Source organism: Melitaea cinxia, chromosome 15 (genome assembly GCF_905220565.1).
Source record: "Melitaea cinxia chromosome 15, ilMelCinx1.1, whole genome shotgun sequence".
In the NCBI taxonomy this organism is placed as follows: domain Eukaryota; kingdom Metazoa; phylum Arthropoda; class Insecta; order Lepidoptera; family Nymphalidae; genus Melitaea; species Melitaea cinxia.
The window spans coordinates 3,770,643-3,792,296 of record NC_059408.1 but is presented as its reverse complement, the minus strand read 5'-3'; the positions used below and the strand labels follow the sequence as shown (position 1 = coordinate 3,792,296).

The 21,654-nt window shown below is 32.7% G+C and overlaps 1 protein-coding gene across 1 annotated transcript; it reads left to right on the top strand.

Annotated features, from left to right (window-relative positions):
• Nucleotides 1–1,501: 1,501 nt before the first annotated feature.
• On the top strand, nt 1,502–20,938 carry LOC123660615. The gene is made up of 2 exons (XM_045595672.1): nt 1,502–1,779; nt 20,348–20,938. The coding sequence occupies exons 1-2, from the start codon at nt 1,672–1,674 to the stop codon at nt 20,936–20,938; spliced, it is 699 nt and encodes a 232-aa protein (XP_045451628.1). The 5' UTR covers nt 1,502–1,671.
• Nucleotides 20,939–21,654: the final 716 nt, after the last annotated feature.

Here is a 21,654-nt window from a genome sequence, read left to right as displayed (position 1 = left end):
AAGACGGGACCGGAGCCGAGGTAAATTTGTGGAAAACAAACTTGCACGACTTCGTTACGCGAGACGGGGTTTGAATATCATTACGTTCTATGCGACTGTTGAATCTGAAGGAGGAAACAGATAAATAAAATACTTTTTAATGAAGATGGAGGATGTTTGTTACGTGATTCCGTTCATGACATTTCAAACATTTGGTTGTTTAAAAAAAGGTTTTCGTAGGTATTGCTAAATTTGCAGCGTCAAGTAAGTGGATTAAGTTCCGACCTTCGTCCGATATAGAAGAAAGAAGAAATAGGTCTATATCGATCAGTGGGATGATACAGGCTAAATCTACCAATTCTCACCCTATCAAGTCGCATCAGTCTATTAAGTCTCCTCGATAAATAAAATCGTCAGTGGCCCAAGTGATTTTTATAAGAAATTTAGACCCCCGAATATAGTCGTAATAACAAGTTATTATCTAAGTTTTAATTTAACTAGACCACTCTTACTCTGAACGCATCATTAAGTTTTCACAAAACTACTCATTTTGGTTGTAAGTCGATTTTGAAGCTCACTTTGTATAGGTAAGAATATTATAACCGTGTCAGCTTATAACGAATTCATATTTAATCGTTACTAGTTTTGTAATAATATAATGTTCCAAGTTCTGTTCTAAATACACTTGTACCTATTTCGTTTTTTTTTTTAATAGGTATATAGGAGTATGATCAATTTTAATGATGGGAGTGTCAAGTTGTTAATATAATTGTTTAGTATATTGCTTCGCGCTCTAGTTACATCTAAGCTGCTAATTTATGTAAACGACAGTAAGTTCGTACTTATACTAGTTTTTGTTACATGTAAATAGAGGTAATAAATCGTTGTTTTTCAAGAACTTTAATTTCGTAAAAGCTTTTTTGAAGATTTGTTCAAAGGATAGTGAGGCCTTAGTTCAGTTCTTTGATTTGAGTATCCGATTTAACGGTGACGGGTAATACCATTATGTGCCTTGCAACATTTTCGCGGCTCTAAGCGCGCTTTGAATTCCCATCCGAATCCTTTTACGGTATTGAACTTGAGTTGGCTTGGCTGGAATTTTTTTTTCACATAAATCAAATGACGTTAATATTTGAGTATGAATCCGTCTCGGACAGCGTCCGCGCCCATGCGGGTCGCTCGCTTCGATCCCGTGACGTCTCCCCGCCGCCCGCGCCAATTTCAACTGCTCATAAAAATTACGATCCAGTTTATACTCGATATGATTACTCGTTTCAGTCATTCGTCTTACGCCGTATCTCGAACGAACGTAATGAAAACAATTATTCCATATTATTAATTAGCGATAATTACACATCTAAATTTATGGGCAGAATCTTTAAATTATGTAAAACAACTTAGGTCATTGTTCTAAACTTCGAATGTTATTACTTATTACCATTTTAATGATCGACGAAGGCCGTGACGTCTAATTGGCGGCTCCGCTCTGACTCCGCTCCCATCGCACGAGAAACGCTCGAAACAGTGTCGTTGTGAAAATCTCTGCGCGTACGCGTGTTTTTCGCGCGCCAATGCGCCATCTGTGCTCGATCGCGGCCCGTTGACGGCGCCCGCGCCGCCGCCGGGGACAATTTCGCATTTCGTAATGTCCGCGCCGATGCAGTGAACGTGGTGTTCGCGAGTGTCGTGTTTATGTGTTTCGTCGGTGATTACGCGAATAGTGCGGCCAGAATGGAAGCGTTGACCTCGGCAGCGATCGTATCGTCCGGGACGTCGACGGCCTGCAGTGCGACCGGCGAGGTGGTTTTGTGTTTGTTTTTGATCGATAGCGTCGTTTTGCGCAAAGTTCTCGACGCGGCGCGGTGTCTCCGATCTGTTTATTCGGTTCAGCCGGCTCGGTGTCTGAGATAATACCGCGGTTGACCCACATCACGCCGTACCGGTCTTCGAAATTTCACCCACTTTTCCGCCACTGCTTTCGTTAAACACGTTCCCGAATTGTGTTCTTGTTTGTTCGTACTGGTAAATAACTGGCTTTAAATTTGCAATTCCCGCCATGTTTTGAATTAAAATTGTCCGAACTCGAATGGAATCTGTACAGGGCTATTAGTTTATATGGTTGTGCGAGATCGTTCAAACATAATTGTGTACTGTTCGCATACAATGTACTCTCTCATGCCGTTATCTAAACTGAAATAGTTGATGAGAAATTACGAATGTTGTTTCATTCGTTGCACGAAACGTCGATGCAATTTGTGATATATAAAACACACAAAACAAGTTCGCCTTCACACGACACAAAGTGCTAATCACTCGTAGATTATTTTTTACTAAATATCAATTTTAACACGTTAACGGATATGAATATATTTAATACTGAATAAATTACTATATTCAATTACACAAAACATCCGCACATAAAATTCGATCCAAAATGCTATACATAAATAATTCTTTACGTTATAATGGAACCAGTTTTGATAAGTATCTAACCTTGCAACGACGTAGTGTTGTCAACATTTTCTATTGTTGTTTATTAACGAAATGTACATAAAATGCATTCTTGCCTAATCAGTAGAATATTTATTCGTCAGCTGATAAGGTTGTTCTTGATCGAATTGGATTTAGAATAATCACCATTGTTTATTTTTTCACCCCAAAATGCGAAGGCTACGTGTCAAATGACATATTACAATTATGTATGTATCAAAATATATTGTTACTTTAAACAAAGATGAAGCTATATAAGCTGCAAATACGGATTAGTTGTGATACAGTTCGACAAATCTTCAATATTTATGATTGTTTGTCTGATTTATATCTGTGTAGGAAGCAAGATGACATATTCACATGAACTTGTAAATGTCCTTCGAAGCCTTAATAAAAAAGGTTAAATACGTTTCTAATACAACGTAAAAAATTATAAATATGTAATGATATGATAACTAACAGACATATACAGTTCGTTCGCGATTTTGTTCGCATTTAAAAACATATGGAATTTCATCATCGATATCCCATTCTTACTTGTAATATCATATATATTGTATGCCATTCCATAAAACACAGACTTTTCGGCTCAGGGATAGCTGTTAAAGTGACATGTCCATATAGACAAACAGACTTACGTTGGCTTTTATGATATTCATATGGATTAGGTATTATTATTTTTATTTGTCTTGACACGTTTCAAGCTACACTTTCTACTACTTAGATTTACTTCTGAAACTTCGCACTAAAAATGCCACACCCTGAAAGTACAGGAAAATTATGCCCGGAAAAAATACTAGTACATATGGGGAAAGTACGGACAAATTAAGCTCTATTATTCGAAATAAAAATACGAATGAATGAAGTGACAAGCTTGATTATAAACATGTGTTGTATTTAAAATGCTATTCCCTCAAATACATGCTCTCAGTATTGCTAAAAGAAGGTATAAACTACATCTTTTAAAACTGACTCCAAGCGGTCATCGTACATTGTGGACAGATGACATTGACCTGTCTATACATAGGTAAATGAATACTTAAATATTTTATACCTCTAATGATTATTTCGAATAACGTAAACAATCAATATGTAGACATTCAATATTGGCAAACCTATCTCGCAATAGCAATCGATACATGCATTGTCGACGCAATTTTAACAATTGAAACTTTTATATGTTTTTGATTGTATTTATTCACTAATATTTTTTTACACAGTTATTCTAAAGGCCTAAAAAACATCTATATCCTAGAAATAATAAAATTTTATGAAGAATACTGAATTAAAGATAATAATGCGAGGATTCTCACAAGAAGGGTTTCGTAACACACGTAAAAATATTCCTTGTTATGGGGTAATGTGGTTAGTTTGCAACTTTTTTATTTAATAGGAATCAATATAATATATTTTGTGTAGATTTTAAAGTAACTATTTCAGTTTTAAAGAAGCCATAGTCTTAGTAATAGTTTCATTGGCAATCTTTATTTATGAAACCCGAGTGTTTACAATGAAATAATTTAAAAGTAACATATTTATTTCTAGACTCGATAAAAAAGACTTTATGCTATTTATTCTTAGGGTATTTTTGTATTTTATATGAATACTAGCTGCTGCCCGCGACGTCGTCTGCGTGAACGTGGTGCTGTATAGCACCAAAAATACCTACGACTATACTTTTTAAAATATCATTCATTTACCCGTTTCTTCTTTACATTTCATATCTACAGAAAAATCTCAGAGATGGTGCTGCTTTAAAATTGTCTTGTCTACTTATATTCATTTAATTATGTTTATCGGCTTAGTTACTTATATTGCGTGATTTTTATACTGTGAAGCTAGCTTATATAGCATGGTTATTAACATAATAACAACAACATTCAAATATGCGTCGTTAGATTACACGTTGTTACAGAATGCGTTGAAGAAATAAAGGTTCACTGCTCGTTCCCGGTAGGTGATAGCATGATAATATGTGGCCTATATGTTGACCCGACTTCTTAATAATATTCGTGCCAAATTTGAAGTAAATCCATGCGGTACTTTTTGAGTTTATCCCGGACATACATACAGACAAACAGACAAAAATTCTAAAAAGTATATTTTTGGCTTCGGTATCGATTTTATTTAATACTTAAAATGTTCAATATTGTTGGTGAAAATAAAAAAATTAATAAAAATGTTTTTAAATTATCAGAAAATCAGTAATTAGCTTAAGTAGATAGATACCTATAAAAAAAGTTAAATATTTTTGTATGTTTGTAAATTGAATCTCGGCGTATGAGTCACACAGATACGGATCACTCGATCAAATAACTACGACTGGTTCTCTTCGTTCCGAATTATTAAGTTGAGGAAGCAAATAAATATAGTGTAATTTAGCTTGTCAGTTTATTATATACTACAAGATTATTGAACATAGGTAGCTATTAGATTTATCATTATTGGGGCCTGGTGACTTTTTAGTACAGTACCTTTTTAGAGCACTAGTCCTTCACTAATCGAGATGTCAATTATTTAGTGCGAATAATTCGCACTAAATAATTTTGAAAAAGCAATGATAATTTTTTTAGTAATGGATGCCGGTAGAGCAAGCAAATATCTATAAAATGATATATAATTTATGTGGAGTATTTTTTTTTTTTTTTTTTTATAAAAAGCGAGGCAAACATCTTAACCTTACCGTATTAATATATAAATAAACTAAGTTTTCATTGTATCAACGTTATTGTGAGTGAAAAATAACTTATTCTTATTATTAATGTACGAAATAACAGTACAAAGCCGACAAGATTGTTTTTCAGTTCGGACGTGTGTCTCAGGTTATATAAATTCGATTTTTTGCGAAAGATAAGCCGTTCAATAAGCAAGGTTATAGTCTAAAATGACTATGACTAAAAGTTTCTATTACTTACAATGAACTTGAAATTTAGTGACGGGTTACTAATAGTAGGTATTTAAAAAGGTAGATCAGATTATTTGACATAAACACTTTTGTACATTATGTAAAAAAATACTTAAAGATTTACCAAAGACATTTAAATTAATGAATTCCTCTAATTTATAAATAAATATTATGGATTGAATAAAATCATTTTAATCTTATTTTACTTAAGAAAAACCCATACGTTACTACTTATGTTCTACTTTTAAATGGTTCTGGATCATACCTACGTAAAATTGACATTCCATAGCGCTTGATCATATGCCCATTTTTGTTATTAAGTTATATACTTAAAGGGTATTTTTCCTTTCTTCTCCTTTTTAATTTTATCGGTGATATTAACTTCCAAGTTGAAAGTTATATTTCAACTTCAAATTTTATTACTTTATCTTACATACTTTGTTCGCTGTGTGGTTACGGCAGTAAAGAATATAGTCACCCCCTCTCTTCCAGTAGGTGCTTTAAGAGGCGACTAAGAGATAACAAAATTCTTTACCACTTTGGAATTTATAAAGCCGACCGATGGCGGGATAATCATCCAACTTACTGGCTTTGAAATATACAGGCCGAAGACGGATAGCAGCGCCTTCAGTGCGACAAAGCCTGCGATCACCAACCTTAATTTATCATTTACATTTAATCATTTAATCTTCTAAACTAATTATTTCGATACATACAAATGAAGCAATAATAATATATGTATCAACAAACGCGACAATTGTTTAAGTGGAACGCAGATGAAATCGCGATCAACGTCTAGTTAAATATTATGATCAAATACGCCCAAACAATCACGTCGTCGACCGAACAAAGAACGAAACCTTCGGATTTACGAACGAACGCGTGGAAAATTTTTCAATTGAAAGAAATTCAAATCGCTCGGCGTCATGACGATAACAAAGCGTCGCCATTAGGCGCTGCCGTGACACAAAGGGAGCTATGAAATATATAACGATTTCATTTTTATATCTTTAAAGTGTATGTAAATATAATCGTCTAATTCGGCGTGGATGTTATTATTTATTTTACTCAATATGCAGTAGTTTGTTGTTCATTTGACTGCTTTTTATATAAAAACGTTATTCAGACAATGCTTTAAAAATTAAATAAATAAAAAATCTTGTAGCGATTGTCGTAAAGATAACATTCAATTAACGATAAATAATAGTGTGAAACATTTACGATTATAAAGAGTGTCAGGCAATTTTTACGCTTTCATGCTTAACGGTTGTTTTATTGTTAAATACAGAAGTTTGATTAATCCCTGCGGATAACGAATTATAGAGTGCCGCCTCAGAATACTTCTGAGTTTTTTTTTGTCTTTCAGGTAAATTTCATAAGCCGCTGGCTTATATTTGAAAGGCGAAGAATTCAGTTTTAATCTTCGTTTAAACTTTTTTATTTTATTTTGCTTCGATTAATACTTTGACTAGACCGTATTTGTATATTTAAATAAATTAATTCTATCCATATTTATCACAAAAAATATTTAGCAACAGCAGTCGGCTGTTACCGATAACACAAACATTATGTTGCTTACCATACGAACAGACGACAGTATTGTATGTTATAAGATATTAATGTTATTTATTTTTATTATATATATTATTTATATTATATATTATTTATATATTATATATATTTATTAAAAAAGGAAAAAAAAAACATTTCTAGTTTTCTCCCTTAATAGTATCGTCTTAAGAAAATCTAGTATAAGATGTTAGTTCGATCAACTTACATCTTCCTTCATCAAAATTAAAATATCAAATTTCATCTTTAATAATAGTTGAACCTACGTTTGTTTGCATTAGTGACAGAAGGCCCGGTGCTGCGTTTTCCAGCAGTCTTGGTACAAATCCACGTGAATATGATTTATACCATGATAGTCTATAATAAATACTTAACTTTTTAATCTTATATTTCGTATTTTTAAAATGTTGATAAATTTCGTAATCTAGACTAATATTATAAAGCTAAAGAGTTTGTTTGTTTGCTTGAACGCGCTTATCTCAGAAACTACTGGTCCGATTTGAAAAATCCTCTCAGTGTTAGATAGCCCATTTATTGATAAAGGCTATAGGCTATATATCATCACACCAAGACCAATAGAAGCGGAGCACCAATGAAGAATGATTCAAAATCGTCTTTTTTTCGTGTGTGGAGCTTCCGCTGGGAATTTCGCAAAAATAATGTATGACATTCTGTCATACATTATTTTTGCGATTATTGAATGTAACAATATAATTTACTAGCTTCTGCTAGTAAATTATATTGTTACATTCAATAATCGATAAATAAGACTGAAGTGAAAAGTAAATCATCATATAAAATAAGGTTAAATTTCGCGAATATTTTCAAGTTCCACTAAAGGTATCACCATAAAAACAACTTTCACATTTTTCGCATACCGATACATTAAGATAAAAAATTTAACTATCAATAATTTTAATCGCCGCGAGATATTCGTACACCGATTTATATTACATGTTTGCAGTGAACTGTCAAATCTTATAACAAACCCATGTGTTCGGTATTACTTTCACTCAAGGCCGTAGTATTAAATTTGTCACTGTATTATGATTTTTATTCCCTTAAAATAAGATTCATGTTAAACAAGAATATATTGCAAACAAAAATAATACTTATTCCTTAGCGCTAAAATCCGAATTCCTATACATTTAAGTTTCGCGTCACTTGGTTTCCATGCGTGTGCTTGTCACTTTCCTTCCTATGGTATTTATTAGAGACGGAATAAGGGATCTAGGTATAGCGCGATCTAGACAGTGCTGTACTTAAGTGAAAGTGAGTAATGTAACCGTTTGACAGGTTTCTATAAATGTATTTTTTTTTTTGTTTATTTTTCATTTATTGTCGTCATCGTTTAAAAATAGATGTATTGTTCGTGGAAATTTTTTCGATTGAACTAATTATATAAAATTAATTTTTAAGAAACGCGTCTTATGAATCCTAAATTGTAATATTACTAAATGTGAAACTGGCCACAAGCGTCATTATAACTTACCGACAATACCTATCAGTAACTTATTTCTTAGATAATCTTTATCAGCAAGCGATGTAGTAACATGCTTTATTCAAACAGGACTGTTATACGAGTACATATGTAAGAAAAAACCGCAATGTTTTCCGTACCCGAATTGACGTTAGGAAACATTCAACGAATTGTGTTTGTTGTCAATTATAAACGGCATTGGATTGCCAGTTAGATATAAATGAGGTTGTAATCGTAAAAAAAAAATCGGGCCACGAATGACCGGTTGCGTACACTCGATTACTCGTAAGTTATACCCGTTGCATTTATTTGAAGTTTAGTATAAAAGAAATAGGTTTGATTTTATTGCGTAAATGATAGTTGCGATAAGTATATAGTTCATTTTATTATTTAACTAGCAACCCGCGCGGCTTCGCACGGGAATAAAAATTTCAAAATGTCGCCCGTGGATAGTGTAGCTTCCCAACAGTGAAATTATTTTTCAAATCTGTTTAGTAGTTTCGGAGCCTATTCAATAGAAACAAACAAACAATCAATCTTTCCTCTTTATAATATTAGTATAAATTCTGATAAGTTTCAGATATATAACGGTATCCAATAGATGAAAGTTTTAGATGATTTATATATTCCTCTGTCAAAATCAACTTACTCGTAATTTACCAGACATTTCGATTTGTATCTTGAAAACGAAAAATATTTTTAGAAAATTAGTATTAGTGGTAGGTAGGTTACACTCATAATGACCGTTCGGTTTCCTCAGTAGTTTAAAATTTAGGTGGACTGGTGATGGAATTTTTAAAATCGGTTCAGTACTTTTTGAGTTTATTGATTATAAAGTCACTAAAATCCAATATTTTTCATGTCATATTAGTGTACGTTAAACATTCTTCACATCGTAGGCAATTTTTTTTTTTTAATCTAGTGTCTAATCCATTTTTATTTGGTTATAGTAAATAAATTCCATATTAATTCTTTTTAAATTTAAGTTATTGAGAAACAAAATTTAAAAGCTTTTAAGTAATATTTCCAAGTACCCTTTCATAAAATTATATTTAATTAAACATGAAATCAAAGAATTCCAAATCTCGTTGACCTTTAAAAAGGTTATAGAGGATATTCTAAAACAAAGGAAATGTAACATTTATAAACTGTTCATTAAGTTATTAACTGTCACACGCAAATATACACATGTACCTCAGTAATTACACGCACGCACACATAGGCACGCACGTATGATTGTTATGTTTCGTTTTAAATAAAATTTGTTATGTAAGCAAACTATGTATACCTACATTGTAGTTTTAACTGCATCCGGATTTTGATAACATAATTATGGCATTTGATTTTTTTGACAATTTTTTTTTAAGTTTTAATATTTTTTGTTTGTTTTAAAAATAGGTACGTACTACCTAAACGCCGAAGAAAATTTCGTTTCTGTAATTAAGAATTTCGTAACTGTAACCGAAATAAAAGTTTTAGATAGTTTCGGGTAAAATGACGGAGTCTGAAAAACGATCTTCAGCCTATTACAGTCCACTGCTGGACGTAAGCTCCCCCAGGGCTCGTTCGTACGTAGAATACGTTTTTGTTCAGTTGAATTGACTCACTCCGCCACACATTCTTATTTCTCCCTCATATTATTTATTATTTCCTTGTCTTAATTTGATAAATCTACAGAACTGTTATATCCGTAGCCGAAACTATTCGAGAAACTATCGGATAATCCGAAATAATTTACCGAATTACGTACCGATATAATTATAATCGTATCTATAAAATCGATAATATCGATCAAACCTATCCGAAATAACATATCCGTAACATCCCTATTAACAACATAAAGTTTTTCACATGTCACTTCGGTAATTCAAATGGAAGGGCCAATCCAATGACATTTTGATATAAATATCATTTAAGTTATATTGCTCTTTGTTAAAGCGATGTGTTTATGGTTGTGTATCCCGTTTCGTTCTAATCAAAGATGACGTCAGCAGTCAAGATGCCCTCTCCCATGTAACGAATCATTCACACGGGTAATGTACCAATTTAGGCTAATATATTAACTTTTAGTGATGGTGATGTACTAAGATATTTCTTTTACATAAAAAAAAAATCTTAAAAATATTTTTGTATTTACCTAACAATTATATAGTCTATTTTTTAGTTGTTTTGTAGAAAATACATATATATTTTGAACATAAGCCAAGTCGTAAATTAATTTAGACGCAATGATAATAATAATTAAACTAGATTGTCGTTATTTCCGTTTTATATTATATTTGTTAGTGATTAACGTATCTAATAAGAACAATAGGTTGGGTTTAATTTAATGTTTAATTTAAACGCTGTTACGAGTTATAATGTTTATTATTTCTGTTTATCTAGGTTTAGTAATTATGATGCTTATTTTTTTTTTTTATTTGATTAAGAGTAAAGCCCTTTTCCGTCCCATCATTTGCTGTATCGAATATAATATAAAAAGGGATCTTCTTAAATAATTATATCTCGGTGAACCTTTAACTTCTAAAACTTTCATAGTTTATATTGCACGGCTCCTAGGAGGTGCTTTACTCACGAAATAAATGTTTTCCTAATTTTCTGTTTTTTTTTTTTCCTTTTTTTAGTTATATACAATGCCTCCAAACAACAACTAATTTTGATATATTAACAACAACATGTCTTAACGGTTGGTTTTGTGGGCATTACCAAATGTAGAAATGATCAGATTCAGTTACATCCAAAACTAAATTCAAATTGTCAATTAACTACTTATATTATTAGAATAATATAAAGTTATATGAAAGTTTTGAATACAATCTGTAAATAAATGTAAGGTAACATACTCGGCGGCCCTCATAGGAATTATAAAAACACGATATAAGTTTTGTATAATGGAATGATCATTTAACTCGTAATGTAACCTTTTTTTTTGTTCAAAATGCTATAAACAGTTAAGCACCAGGTGTGTCTATGACCTAAATATCTGCTGAGATAATTGGCCGCAATTGCCCAGGCCTCCTGTGCTGATTTAGACTCAATAAGTACGCCGTTTACGCCGCTACGTTTCGAATTGACATAATTTTAATATTTAAAAATGACATTGCTGTTTCATATATTTGTGTGTGTATTTTTTATTCATCAGATGTAAAACACGTCGCTTACATATTTAAGAGTCACGCGCCTCGGAATACTAAGCTACACGCCCTATATATGATTTTTTTCGGAAAGTATTTTTCTCACTAAGCACCCAGTAACTCGAGACATTTAGTATTTAAAGGCGTAATTAACATTAACAATAACCCGATAAGACCTTACTTCGACTTTTTTAACGCGTTTTTGAATATTGGAGTTTAGCATGACCAACTGTATCTACCGAAAATTGAATACGTACATAAAAAAACATAAATTGTTTACACAAAAACCCTCTCCATCCTTCTCTTACCCTGGGATTTTTTAAAGTTATAATTAAGGAAGGTAATCGATAGTGAGGAAAGTTAAAGTTTCATAAAATTATTTTTAGATACGTATTTTTATATTTAGAAACTTATATTATAATTTGTATTGTGTTATACAGTAAATGTGTTATTATACATAATAATAATTAAACATGTTAATTAAGGTCGAATAATTTATTGTACTGGACCGTTACTATTATACGACGTGTACTTGCAGATGTGTATTACAATAGAAATGATTTTCCTGTCTAGTGGCATTGATCCGATCGTTATGGATATCCAAAACAATACCAAATGGGTTTCGGTTCAATGAAAAAGAAATTTGTTATTGTGATGTTTTTACAGAAAATAAAGTTTTATTTATATATAACTAGCGACCCGCTCCGGCTTCGCACGGGTATAAAATATAATTATAGCCTATGTCATTCACTGAAAAAATGATTAAAATCGATCCAGTAGTTTTGATTTATTCATTACTGCCCGTGGCCCGCACGCGTTAACTTAAAAAAGTAAAAAAGAGTAAAAGCCGGCCGGAACCGCCGCAAACGCTACGTACCGCGATTTTTAAATCTGTAATATCTTCGAAAATATTCATTTAAATCATATGCTGTAAGGGCCATATAGATCTATATTAAATAAAAAATATATTTAAGGTATTTAATTGGATAAGGATTAATGCTGTATTGGTTAAAATCGCTTCGAAAATTAGCCACTATTTGTCGTAAAAAGTAATTTTTTTTTTTTTTTTTTTTTTTTTTTAATGTCACTAGGTCGGCAAACAAGCGTACGGCTCACCTGATGGTAAGCGATTACCGTAGCTTATAGACACCTGCAACACCAGAAGCATCGCAAGCGCGTTGCCGACCCAATCCCCAATCCCCCCAGGAGCTCTGGTCACCTTACTCACCAACAGGAACACAATACTGCTTGAAAACAGTATTATTTTGCTGTGATCTTCTGTAAGGTCGAGGTACTACCCCAGTCGGGCTGCTCCATATTTTGAGCAGGAAATTCCTGCTGTGCCCTACCTCAGTTAAAACAAAGACAAAAAAAAGTTTTTGTGAGATATCCATAAGAGATAGGTATATACCATCGCGGAGTTTTCTGTAGACCTTTTCAATGTGTACAATACTTAGTACATTATTTTGATAAATCTCGTAGGGTTCAGCCTGCGTTTGCAATTTAAGCGAAAAAAAAATTAATTATTTACGACATAACATTAGAAAACTCAAAAATAACAGTATTTCTCCACTATTTAATGGATGTTATTATACATATAAACATTCCTCTTGAATCAATCTATCTATTAAAAAGAACCGCATCAAAATCCGTTGCGTAGTTTTAATGATTTAAGCGTACATACATGTGCAGGGACAGAGAAAGCGACTTTGTTTTATACTATGTAGTGATTTCATTAAAATGAATATCTGAAAAATATTAAAAATCATTTCTAGTTCAGGTAGAAATATTGACCCGATGCTACAACCAGGATAGTCTGCAGGGAACCCAAGTTAATCTTTTTTGCATAGGACGTTTTGTAATTTTTTTATAAAATTGACTTGTGTTTCTTTGTCTATATATACATATATATATCTTTTATCTCCTCTCTCTTTCTTGTATCACGAATAACAATTCCCGTGTCTTTGTAAATATTACATCAGAAACGCTCAATACTTTCCCCCTTTCGAGAAAACAGTAAAAGGTAAAAAGTAATAAATAGCGAGCGTCACGTTTTTTAAGGCCCTTCTGACTCCTTCTGTCACATTTTTTCACGCCTAAGTATACCCTGACTTAAGTTTGAAAGATTCAGTTCAATTTGATTATATTAAACTAAACGATACTTGCTATATTGTTAGCGTTTAAACTTTGCTATCAAAAGTGCTTTGAAAGATTTAAATTGTATTGATTGATAATAATTATATGTTATTTGATTGATATGTTCTTATTATATTAACTAGACGATCTGTTCAATTTCACATGCGTTTTAGTTAATGGTTATTGCGTTGTGCTGCTACGGTATTGAAGAATTAGCGTGGCTTACAACATTTCTCAAAAAGACTAACTAATTATGAATATTAATAATTTAAGATCATAACATCCATACAAACAATAACGTACTAAAAAATTAATCAAGTCAGGTAGAAGGTAGTCAAGCTTTAGGTTACTACGATATATTTTACACACCGAAATTTCGAACAATCTGTTCTGCATTTAATGATTCAAGAGTAATCAAATGCAGTGACTATACGAATACGTAAAGCCCCGTGGTCAGTACATTGTCAATGCAAGACAATATCTGACTACGTTCCTGTCTATTACACTAGTGCGAAATTCACAGCTGCCTGAAAGCTGCCTGACAAACATTATACAAAAGTAGTCTGATTCTATAGAAGGCTTATATAAAATTTAAATTTGAAATCTTACAACTTCATTACAGCCTATACAGTCCACTGCTGGACATAGGCCTCCACAAGTTTACGCCAAAAATAACGTGAACTCATGTGTTTTGCCCATAGTCACCACGCTGGGCAGGCGGGTTGGTGACCGCAGTATTGGCTTTGTCGCACCGAAAACGCTGCTGCCCGTCTTCGGCCTGTGTATTTCAAAGCCAGCAGTTGGATGGTTATCCCGCCATCGGTCGGCTTCTTAAGTTCCAAGATGGTTGTGGAACCTTGTTATCCCTTAGTCGCCTCTTACGACACCCACGAGAAGAGAGGGGGTGGCTAAATTCTTTAGTGCCGTAGCCACACAGCACTCTTACAACTTAATAAGTCTTATTTGCAATAAATTTGGAATTAAGTAGTCGCAAACTTAAATCTTTCAAACACAGTTCTATTGGTATAAAATGCTTTAGAGAGCAGAGAAACATCGACATCGATTAGAATAAATTTTCTCAAGAGTATAGACAAATATTAATAAATAATAATAACAAGCGTGTTTGTGTACCGTGTGTCATGTGTTTATTTCTGCAAATTTAGCGTTAGATGTATGCGGCATTATTTCTGACAGTAACGAGACGCCCAATCACAGATCGCTAGCCGTATCCGGTGTGAAAATAGCTTAACTGGCGTCGCGAGATCGGCTGCTGACACACTAGCTGAATCTCGCAAACGTAATGCTTATCCTGTTATTAATATTTGTTTATAAATAACAATGCTTAAGCTACAGCAGCACAGTTTTTATTTTTAGAAATGTTTTTACTTCGTATGAACTAAAGTTTACTCAGTCAGTTCTTAAGTTAACTGTGTACTTACTCTCAAACAACCTTTCCTTATCACATAATTGACCTCAATTGAGCAACTGGAGTAGAACTTTGATGAGATGTCCTCTAGCTTTGAAGCCAAAATGGATGAATTTGAAAAAACCTAGTACCTTCTAGTGCCGGGCTTCTAATCTAACCGTAAAGGCCTGGGCTGTAGATTTTTATAAACTCGTGACTTTCATTTGGAAGTCACTCGCATTGCTACAATCTCAGTTGGAGTTTGTTGCAAGGTATGGATCGATTGGAGGCTCATTTCCGTAGGAAGGTTCTTTTCTTTCACAATTTCAAGGAGGAGTTTTTAACAGACTCGACAAGATGTATTTACGGAGTGGTTCCTAAAAATAACACTGCGCACGCCCTTAATAATTTGACATCTTCAGTGAATATGCACATTCTTCCCATGCATTTACCTACTCACTACTTTCTTTTTAATTAGTAGTAAGTAGGTTTGCATAAGAAGACGTGTTTCAAATTAAATCTTTATCGAGTTATTTTTTAGTTTTTATATCTATCTTTGCATATAATTGTATATAACTTTTAAATATAAAGATTAATGCAGAGCTGTCTAAGCTAATAACAATGTATTGCCACGCCGTACCTCAACAATTTCTCTTTGCAGATTAAGCTTTATGCTAAATCTAGAAATTGCAAACTCGAGTCTGTATACCGAAGGGTTTAAGATCAAAGTGAATTTATGATCGAGCCATATCTACTTAAATAACTTGTGATTTATGATAAAGACGCACTACCATTACCATTTTTAAATATTTTATACAAGTTGTGGTAATTTTATAAATAATTGTAACTACTAGTCATGTCTAATTATATTATGATTAAATGTGAAACTTTAGATAAATGTATATTTCACGGTTCGCTTAAACCCACTATAAAAATCATCATATCAAAAATTTCGATCTAGCGGGTACATCGTTCCATAGCTTACTTGGCTAGAGCGCCGACACAGTCAGTCGGAGACGCGGGTTCGATCCCCGCTGAAGCGGTCAATTTTTAATGTGATGTTCAAAAATGCTTAAAATTCCTAATCTGTGGGTAACACAAAAATAAAATCGTACACATTAAATGTACATTTGTTAGTCAGTCACCAAAACAAAGAAGTTTTGTTTATTGGCGGGTTATGGTTTGGAATAGCGCTAAGCTACGATTTATCCCGAAAAAGTAATAGATACGACTCCCGAAGGGTACATTTATACGCGAACGAAGTCGTAGACAACAACTAGCTAGCTTTTTGTACAACCTATATACATATTTAGTTGTACTACAGTGCGATTAAGTATATATATCTTGTAATATATATGGAAAACATTACAGCCGTAAAAAAACTATAAGTTCACAAATATGTAATTAATCGAGGAATCAGCGTAGGTAGATCGATCTAGGTCTCGGTGAAAACGTCCGGTGCCGTTAACGAGCCACATGCGTCTCGAAGATTATTCGTAATAAACCGAGAAATTTCCACGGTTTGTATGGCAGCCTCGACGTTACGATATTATCGTTCTAATCATTAACAACCGCCCATGGTAACTCGAACAACTGACCATGAATATAAATTTATAATATGCAGTAGAATTCGTGAAAATTACGTTCTTTTTTGGCTTTATGGTCATGTTTTAGGTTAGTTTAGAGTGATTCAAATTATAATTATAGCTACAACATTTAGTAATGATTTATTTGAAACTACATTTTGTTCGTGACTTTTTTTTAAAGTCTTTCTGTATTACTTTTCAGGAAACATTTATCCAACATGTGATATGTCAGCCTCATCTTATACCTTAACCAAAAATGAATCACAAAGACAAGTTAAAATATATATGTATTAATCTTAACTTCGACTAGAATTTCATTTAAATTTAAACGCTTTTTATTTGCCATATCACCATCAACCGTATCGAATGTACATTGAAACATGTAATTATAACTCATAAGAATTTTAATTAGCATACTGAGAATAAAACTATGAGAGAAAAAAATTACATAACATTTATTTATTTACTTTTTGCATAGTAGAAACAATATATTATTTAAAATATAATATTCGGAGAAGTTATTCATGTTGTTACTACACAAGGTACAGACCGTGACGACATTTTCATATAAATAACGTTTTATATATCACCGAATGTTTTTCAATCATGCCGTATCGGGGCAGTCAGGAACGAGATAGAATCGTAAACTTGAGACGACTTACAGCCTCCAGTGGGATTCCTCTAAAATCAGGATATTGCTAAAGTGAAACGTTCTTTCCCCACTGTTACGGTTAAGGTGTCCAATCCACTCGGTGAGGTATGTTTGATAAAATATATTTTGTAATTTCGCTCTTGGTTGCGTGAAAAATTCTTTGGATATACATACATAAATAAATAACTTTTAACATTCGCTCTGGTGTAGTGGTGCGAGAAGTCGCCTAAAACTCCGACGGTTTGCGGGTTCGATTCCCGCTCGGAATAGATATTTATATTTGTACAAATATTTCTTTCCGGTTTGGATGTCTGTCCTCGTGGGTCTCCACACCTTGCCTCGAAGAACACATTAAGCCGTCGGTCCTGGTTGTTATTACAAATACCAACCCGTAGAGGAGCAGCGTGGTGTATTAAACTCAAATCATATCCAACAGTGGGATGTCACAGGCTGAATGCAATGCGCGAATGTGAAATAACTTTTGTTTAAAAATTCTAAAGGGTTACCTTCCATTATAAAAAAATGAAGATACATATTTGCAATAGTAATATACTCCAGTGTGTATATGGTGAATTATAGTTCAACTTTTATTAAAATGTTTGGGGTTTTATATTATATACCAGATATTGGTAGCACTTTGATGACCGGTTTTTGATTAGATCTTTTCTTGGTTGAATGTTCATTATAATAGAGGTAATTGGTTTAAAGAGAGAAGTTTTGAATTAACTTTAATTGCCGCGTATTAGTCCTAAAAATTATGACCTACAAAAATTCTTCTTCATTAAGTCGTATGCGATCTGCTTTGTTGACGTAACGGTAACCTTGAAGAGACCTTGCGAATTTTTTGGAGAGGCAATATTCAGCTTGATTACCAAAACGATTAGCGAATTATTTAGAGTTGTGGGAACGTCTGCTTGTGTTGTTTCTGTATGCGTAATTTTTGGTAACATTAGTTTTATGTTCCTTGATGTCTAATTTTCTATGAAATCAGTTATAAGATGGTTTCATGTACTTTACATTCTAATACTTCTCATAACGTTAATTAAAATATTTTTATTGTTTTCTAATGTTTACGTGAATTTCACCCATTATAATGAAACAACTTTTTCAGATTTTATCGCAGCTTGTTAAGAAACGTCGGACATTTACAAAACTCATAAACCCCAATAAAATCTGAAAAAGTTGATGTACTATGATAAATTACTTATGTTTATATGTTTAGTTCGTCTCTGAAGAGTAAATTTACGTTAATGTAACAAAAACTACTCCTTGTAATGCTAATACGTATTTTCGATTACTTAGAAATCTTATATTTTCTATAATATGAACAGAATATTCTATACTGTTTCAAGTATTGTAGGACCGAGCTTAGATATCTCAGATTGTGTCCAAATGGCGTAGAATGGTATCGATGAATTACACAATTATTTTGGTAATAACAAATCCTATTCACTACGTATTTGCTTTGTCCACAATTCTTAAAGGAATAGCAGACCATTTAACTTTTCAAGCTATTGAACACAAAGGTATACTAGATCGAAATGGGCTGATCGCTTTTAATGCTATTGCAGCGTCTGCGAAAGGGGCCGAAATAAAATTTTACTGGTATACAATTACAGGATCTGGATTTCAAATAATACTTCATATATTTAATATTGGGTATAAAGTTTAGATTCTATAGGATTGTTTAATAAACTACAAAGTGGAAGGTTTTTGTTTTTATATAAACGTTTGGCAAAATCAAAATCACTTTCGAATCGTCATTTTACAAATTAAAACTTTAAAAATAAGTTATTATTTTTGTAACAGTAAAGCTACCACCGATTCGGAATGTAGATTCTGCAGAGAAGAATCGGCAAGAAACTCCGCAGTTACTCTTTTGAAAAATAATATATAAACTGTATGTTTTATACAAAATTAGTAACATGTAAAATACAGCGGCCTTACCAAATATATCGTTCTTATTGCGTTTTCTAATATGACAAGTCATTCATTAAAGTTTCTGTATTAAAAATATATTTAATGATTTTTATTTATATTTTAAAACTTAAGTAGTTCGTAGAAAATAGATGTGGGTCAACATAACGTACAGATTTTATCGCAGTTTATTATTAACTTTTGATTCCCGACGTTTCGGATACTTTACAGCAACCATCTCCCGTGACCATTGTTGCTGTAAAGTATCCGAAACCTCGGGAATCAAAAGTTAATAATAAACCGCGATAAAATCCGAAAAAAGTTGTTTTATTAAATGAGTAAAATTCGCGTAAACATCAGAAAACAATAACGTACAGATTTTTATTAGTTTTATAGTTTTTTTGTATATCAATAAGAATATAAATTTATTCAACAAAATACGAGTATCGTATCTTTATAAAACTAAAGATCAATATAAAATGTACAGGGAATAATAAGGAAAATACACATATAATTAGAAACCTAAAGATATCGCGTCTACCAAAGAGTACAATTAGACTAGTTGAATTACACAGTAGGGACACAGAGAACATTGTAATATTAGTGAGAAATGTCAGCTTCCGTTTTAGAATGGAGCTCGCAGGAGCTCGGAGTTTTAGTATCTTTGATAACGTTTACGTGTCTGGTAATTTTATCACGGCGCCGCTGAGACAATGCCGCTTTATTCCTGGTGACAGATGGGATTTGCCACCCATCTTACCTATAACAATCTCTACCTAAGATAAGCTGACTCGCTTTGAATTTCAGATAGACTTTTCTAAATCTAAAGTTTATTGAGCTATTTTCACGTTAAGTTTTGCCAAAGAAATGGCAATGGTTACAATTTTTTTTTAATACTATAATAAAATTACCTTTGCTGTAATTTATTCCGCTGTACATTAAGTACACGTACTGCATTTATATATATATTATATTGTAACATTTTAAGTTCATTAGTAGACACAAAATTACCTTGCCGTTACTAAATGCGAAGCATCAAAAGTGAAATCAGGAATGCAGTGATGGAATTTATAACTCATCTTGGTACGTTTAAGATAGTGAAAATGATCGTGCTTTCAAATATATTTCGCGGAAGCCATCCGCAGCAGCAAATATCTAGTGAAATAAGTCAAAAAAGTGTGAAAGAGAAACCTTCAAAATTAGTGACACAAAATTCGTTATCTTTAAGACAGCGGACCAAAACTCACGATAACATCAAAATGACAGTTGAATATGAAGAAGAGCCAAAAACAGTGATTAGTGAAAAAAGACTATCGACCAGTGTAGATGCCATAGTAGCGCACAATGATGCCAAAAGTAAAGTGATATGTAGTGCCAAAGGTTTATTAGAAACAAATTTAGATGATCTATTTAATGATGTAGAGATGAACGACGAATGGTCCATCGAACCAAAGAGCTTAGGGGCAAGCGAACCTATTTTAATGAACATAAGTTTTAATGAACATGATACAAAACCTATTAACAATCGAGAATCTCTCGTGTCAGAAAATGATAGTGATGGTGATACAGCGACTGATAGTGATTGTATGGATGAAGCTGCTCGCGAACAGCGGAAATGTATGGGCGCACGTCGGTTCGGACACATGTTGAGAAGAGTTTTATCTCGAAACGGTAAGTGCTTCTGAACATTTTTTAATTAGGATTTATGATATTAAAACTGTCATCAACAGAAACTAACATGGTTGAGAAATAGTACACTTAATTATTCAACAAGTGATATTGTTTTCAGAAGGAAAAATCAATAGTGAATATTTTCTCATAGCATATAACAATGAACTGTATGTTGACGTAACTTTCTATACCGCAAGTCGGTAATACCATTCAATATCAAATATCTAATGGTCCATTGGAACAAAATAAAAAGTTATCGATAAAACGTCGAGGTTGAGCGTGTTGAATTGAAGCGGCGTCGTTCATTTATTTGTTTTCAATTGTATCAAATCACTTCTGCCGCTCTGATTGAGACGGTCTCGTTAAATCTTGTTAGGTTCGAGGCGATCTCATCTCCTGTCTTCCTAAATTGCTGTCTTCACAATTGTCACTGACTTATTTCTCGATGTCTTATTTTTAACTAATTTTGAGAAAAAGGTTCGAATTCACTACACATGTGAGAGTTGTAGAAGGAGAGCAGTACGAGTAACAATGAAATGTTTTAGTCCTTTTGAAATAAAAGATCTTAAATAAATTTACTGTAATGATAACTGATGAATGATTTTTAATCATTAAAGAGGCGTTAAATTGTAATGCTACAAGTTAATATAAAGTTTGGTGCATTTAAATAATTAAAAACTAATATTGCGCATTGCCTAAGCCTATAAATTCACGATTCTTTAAAAATTGA

Bases quoted from the DNA above. Each gene is read 5' to 3' on its own strand.
- LOC123660615 (XM_045595672.1), top strand. From the start codon at position 1,672: ATGTGTTTCGTCGGTGATTACGCGAATAGTGCGGCCAGAATGGAAGCG. The intron at 1,780-20,347 runs GTGGTTTTGTGT...GGTACGTTTAAG, and splicing joins CCTGCAGTGCGACCGGCGAG to ATAGTGAAAATGATCGTGCT.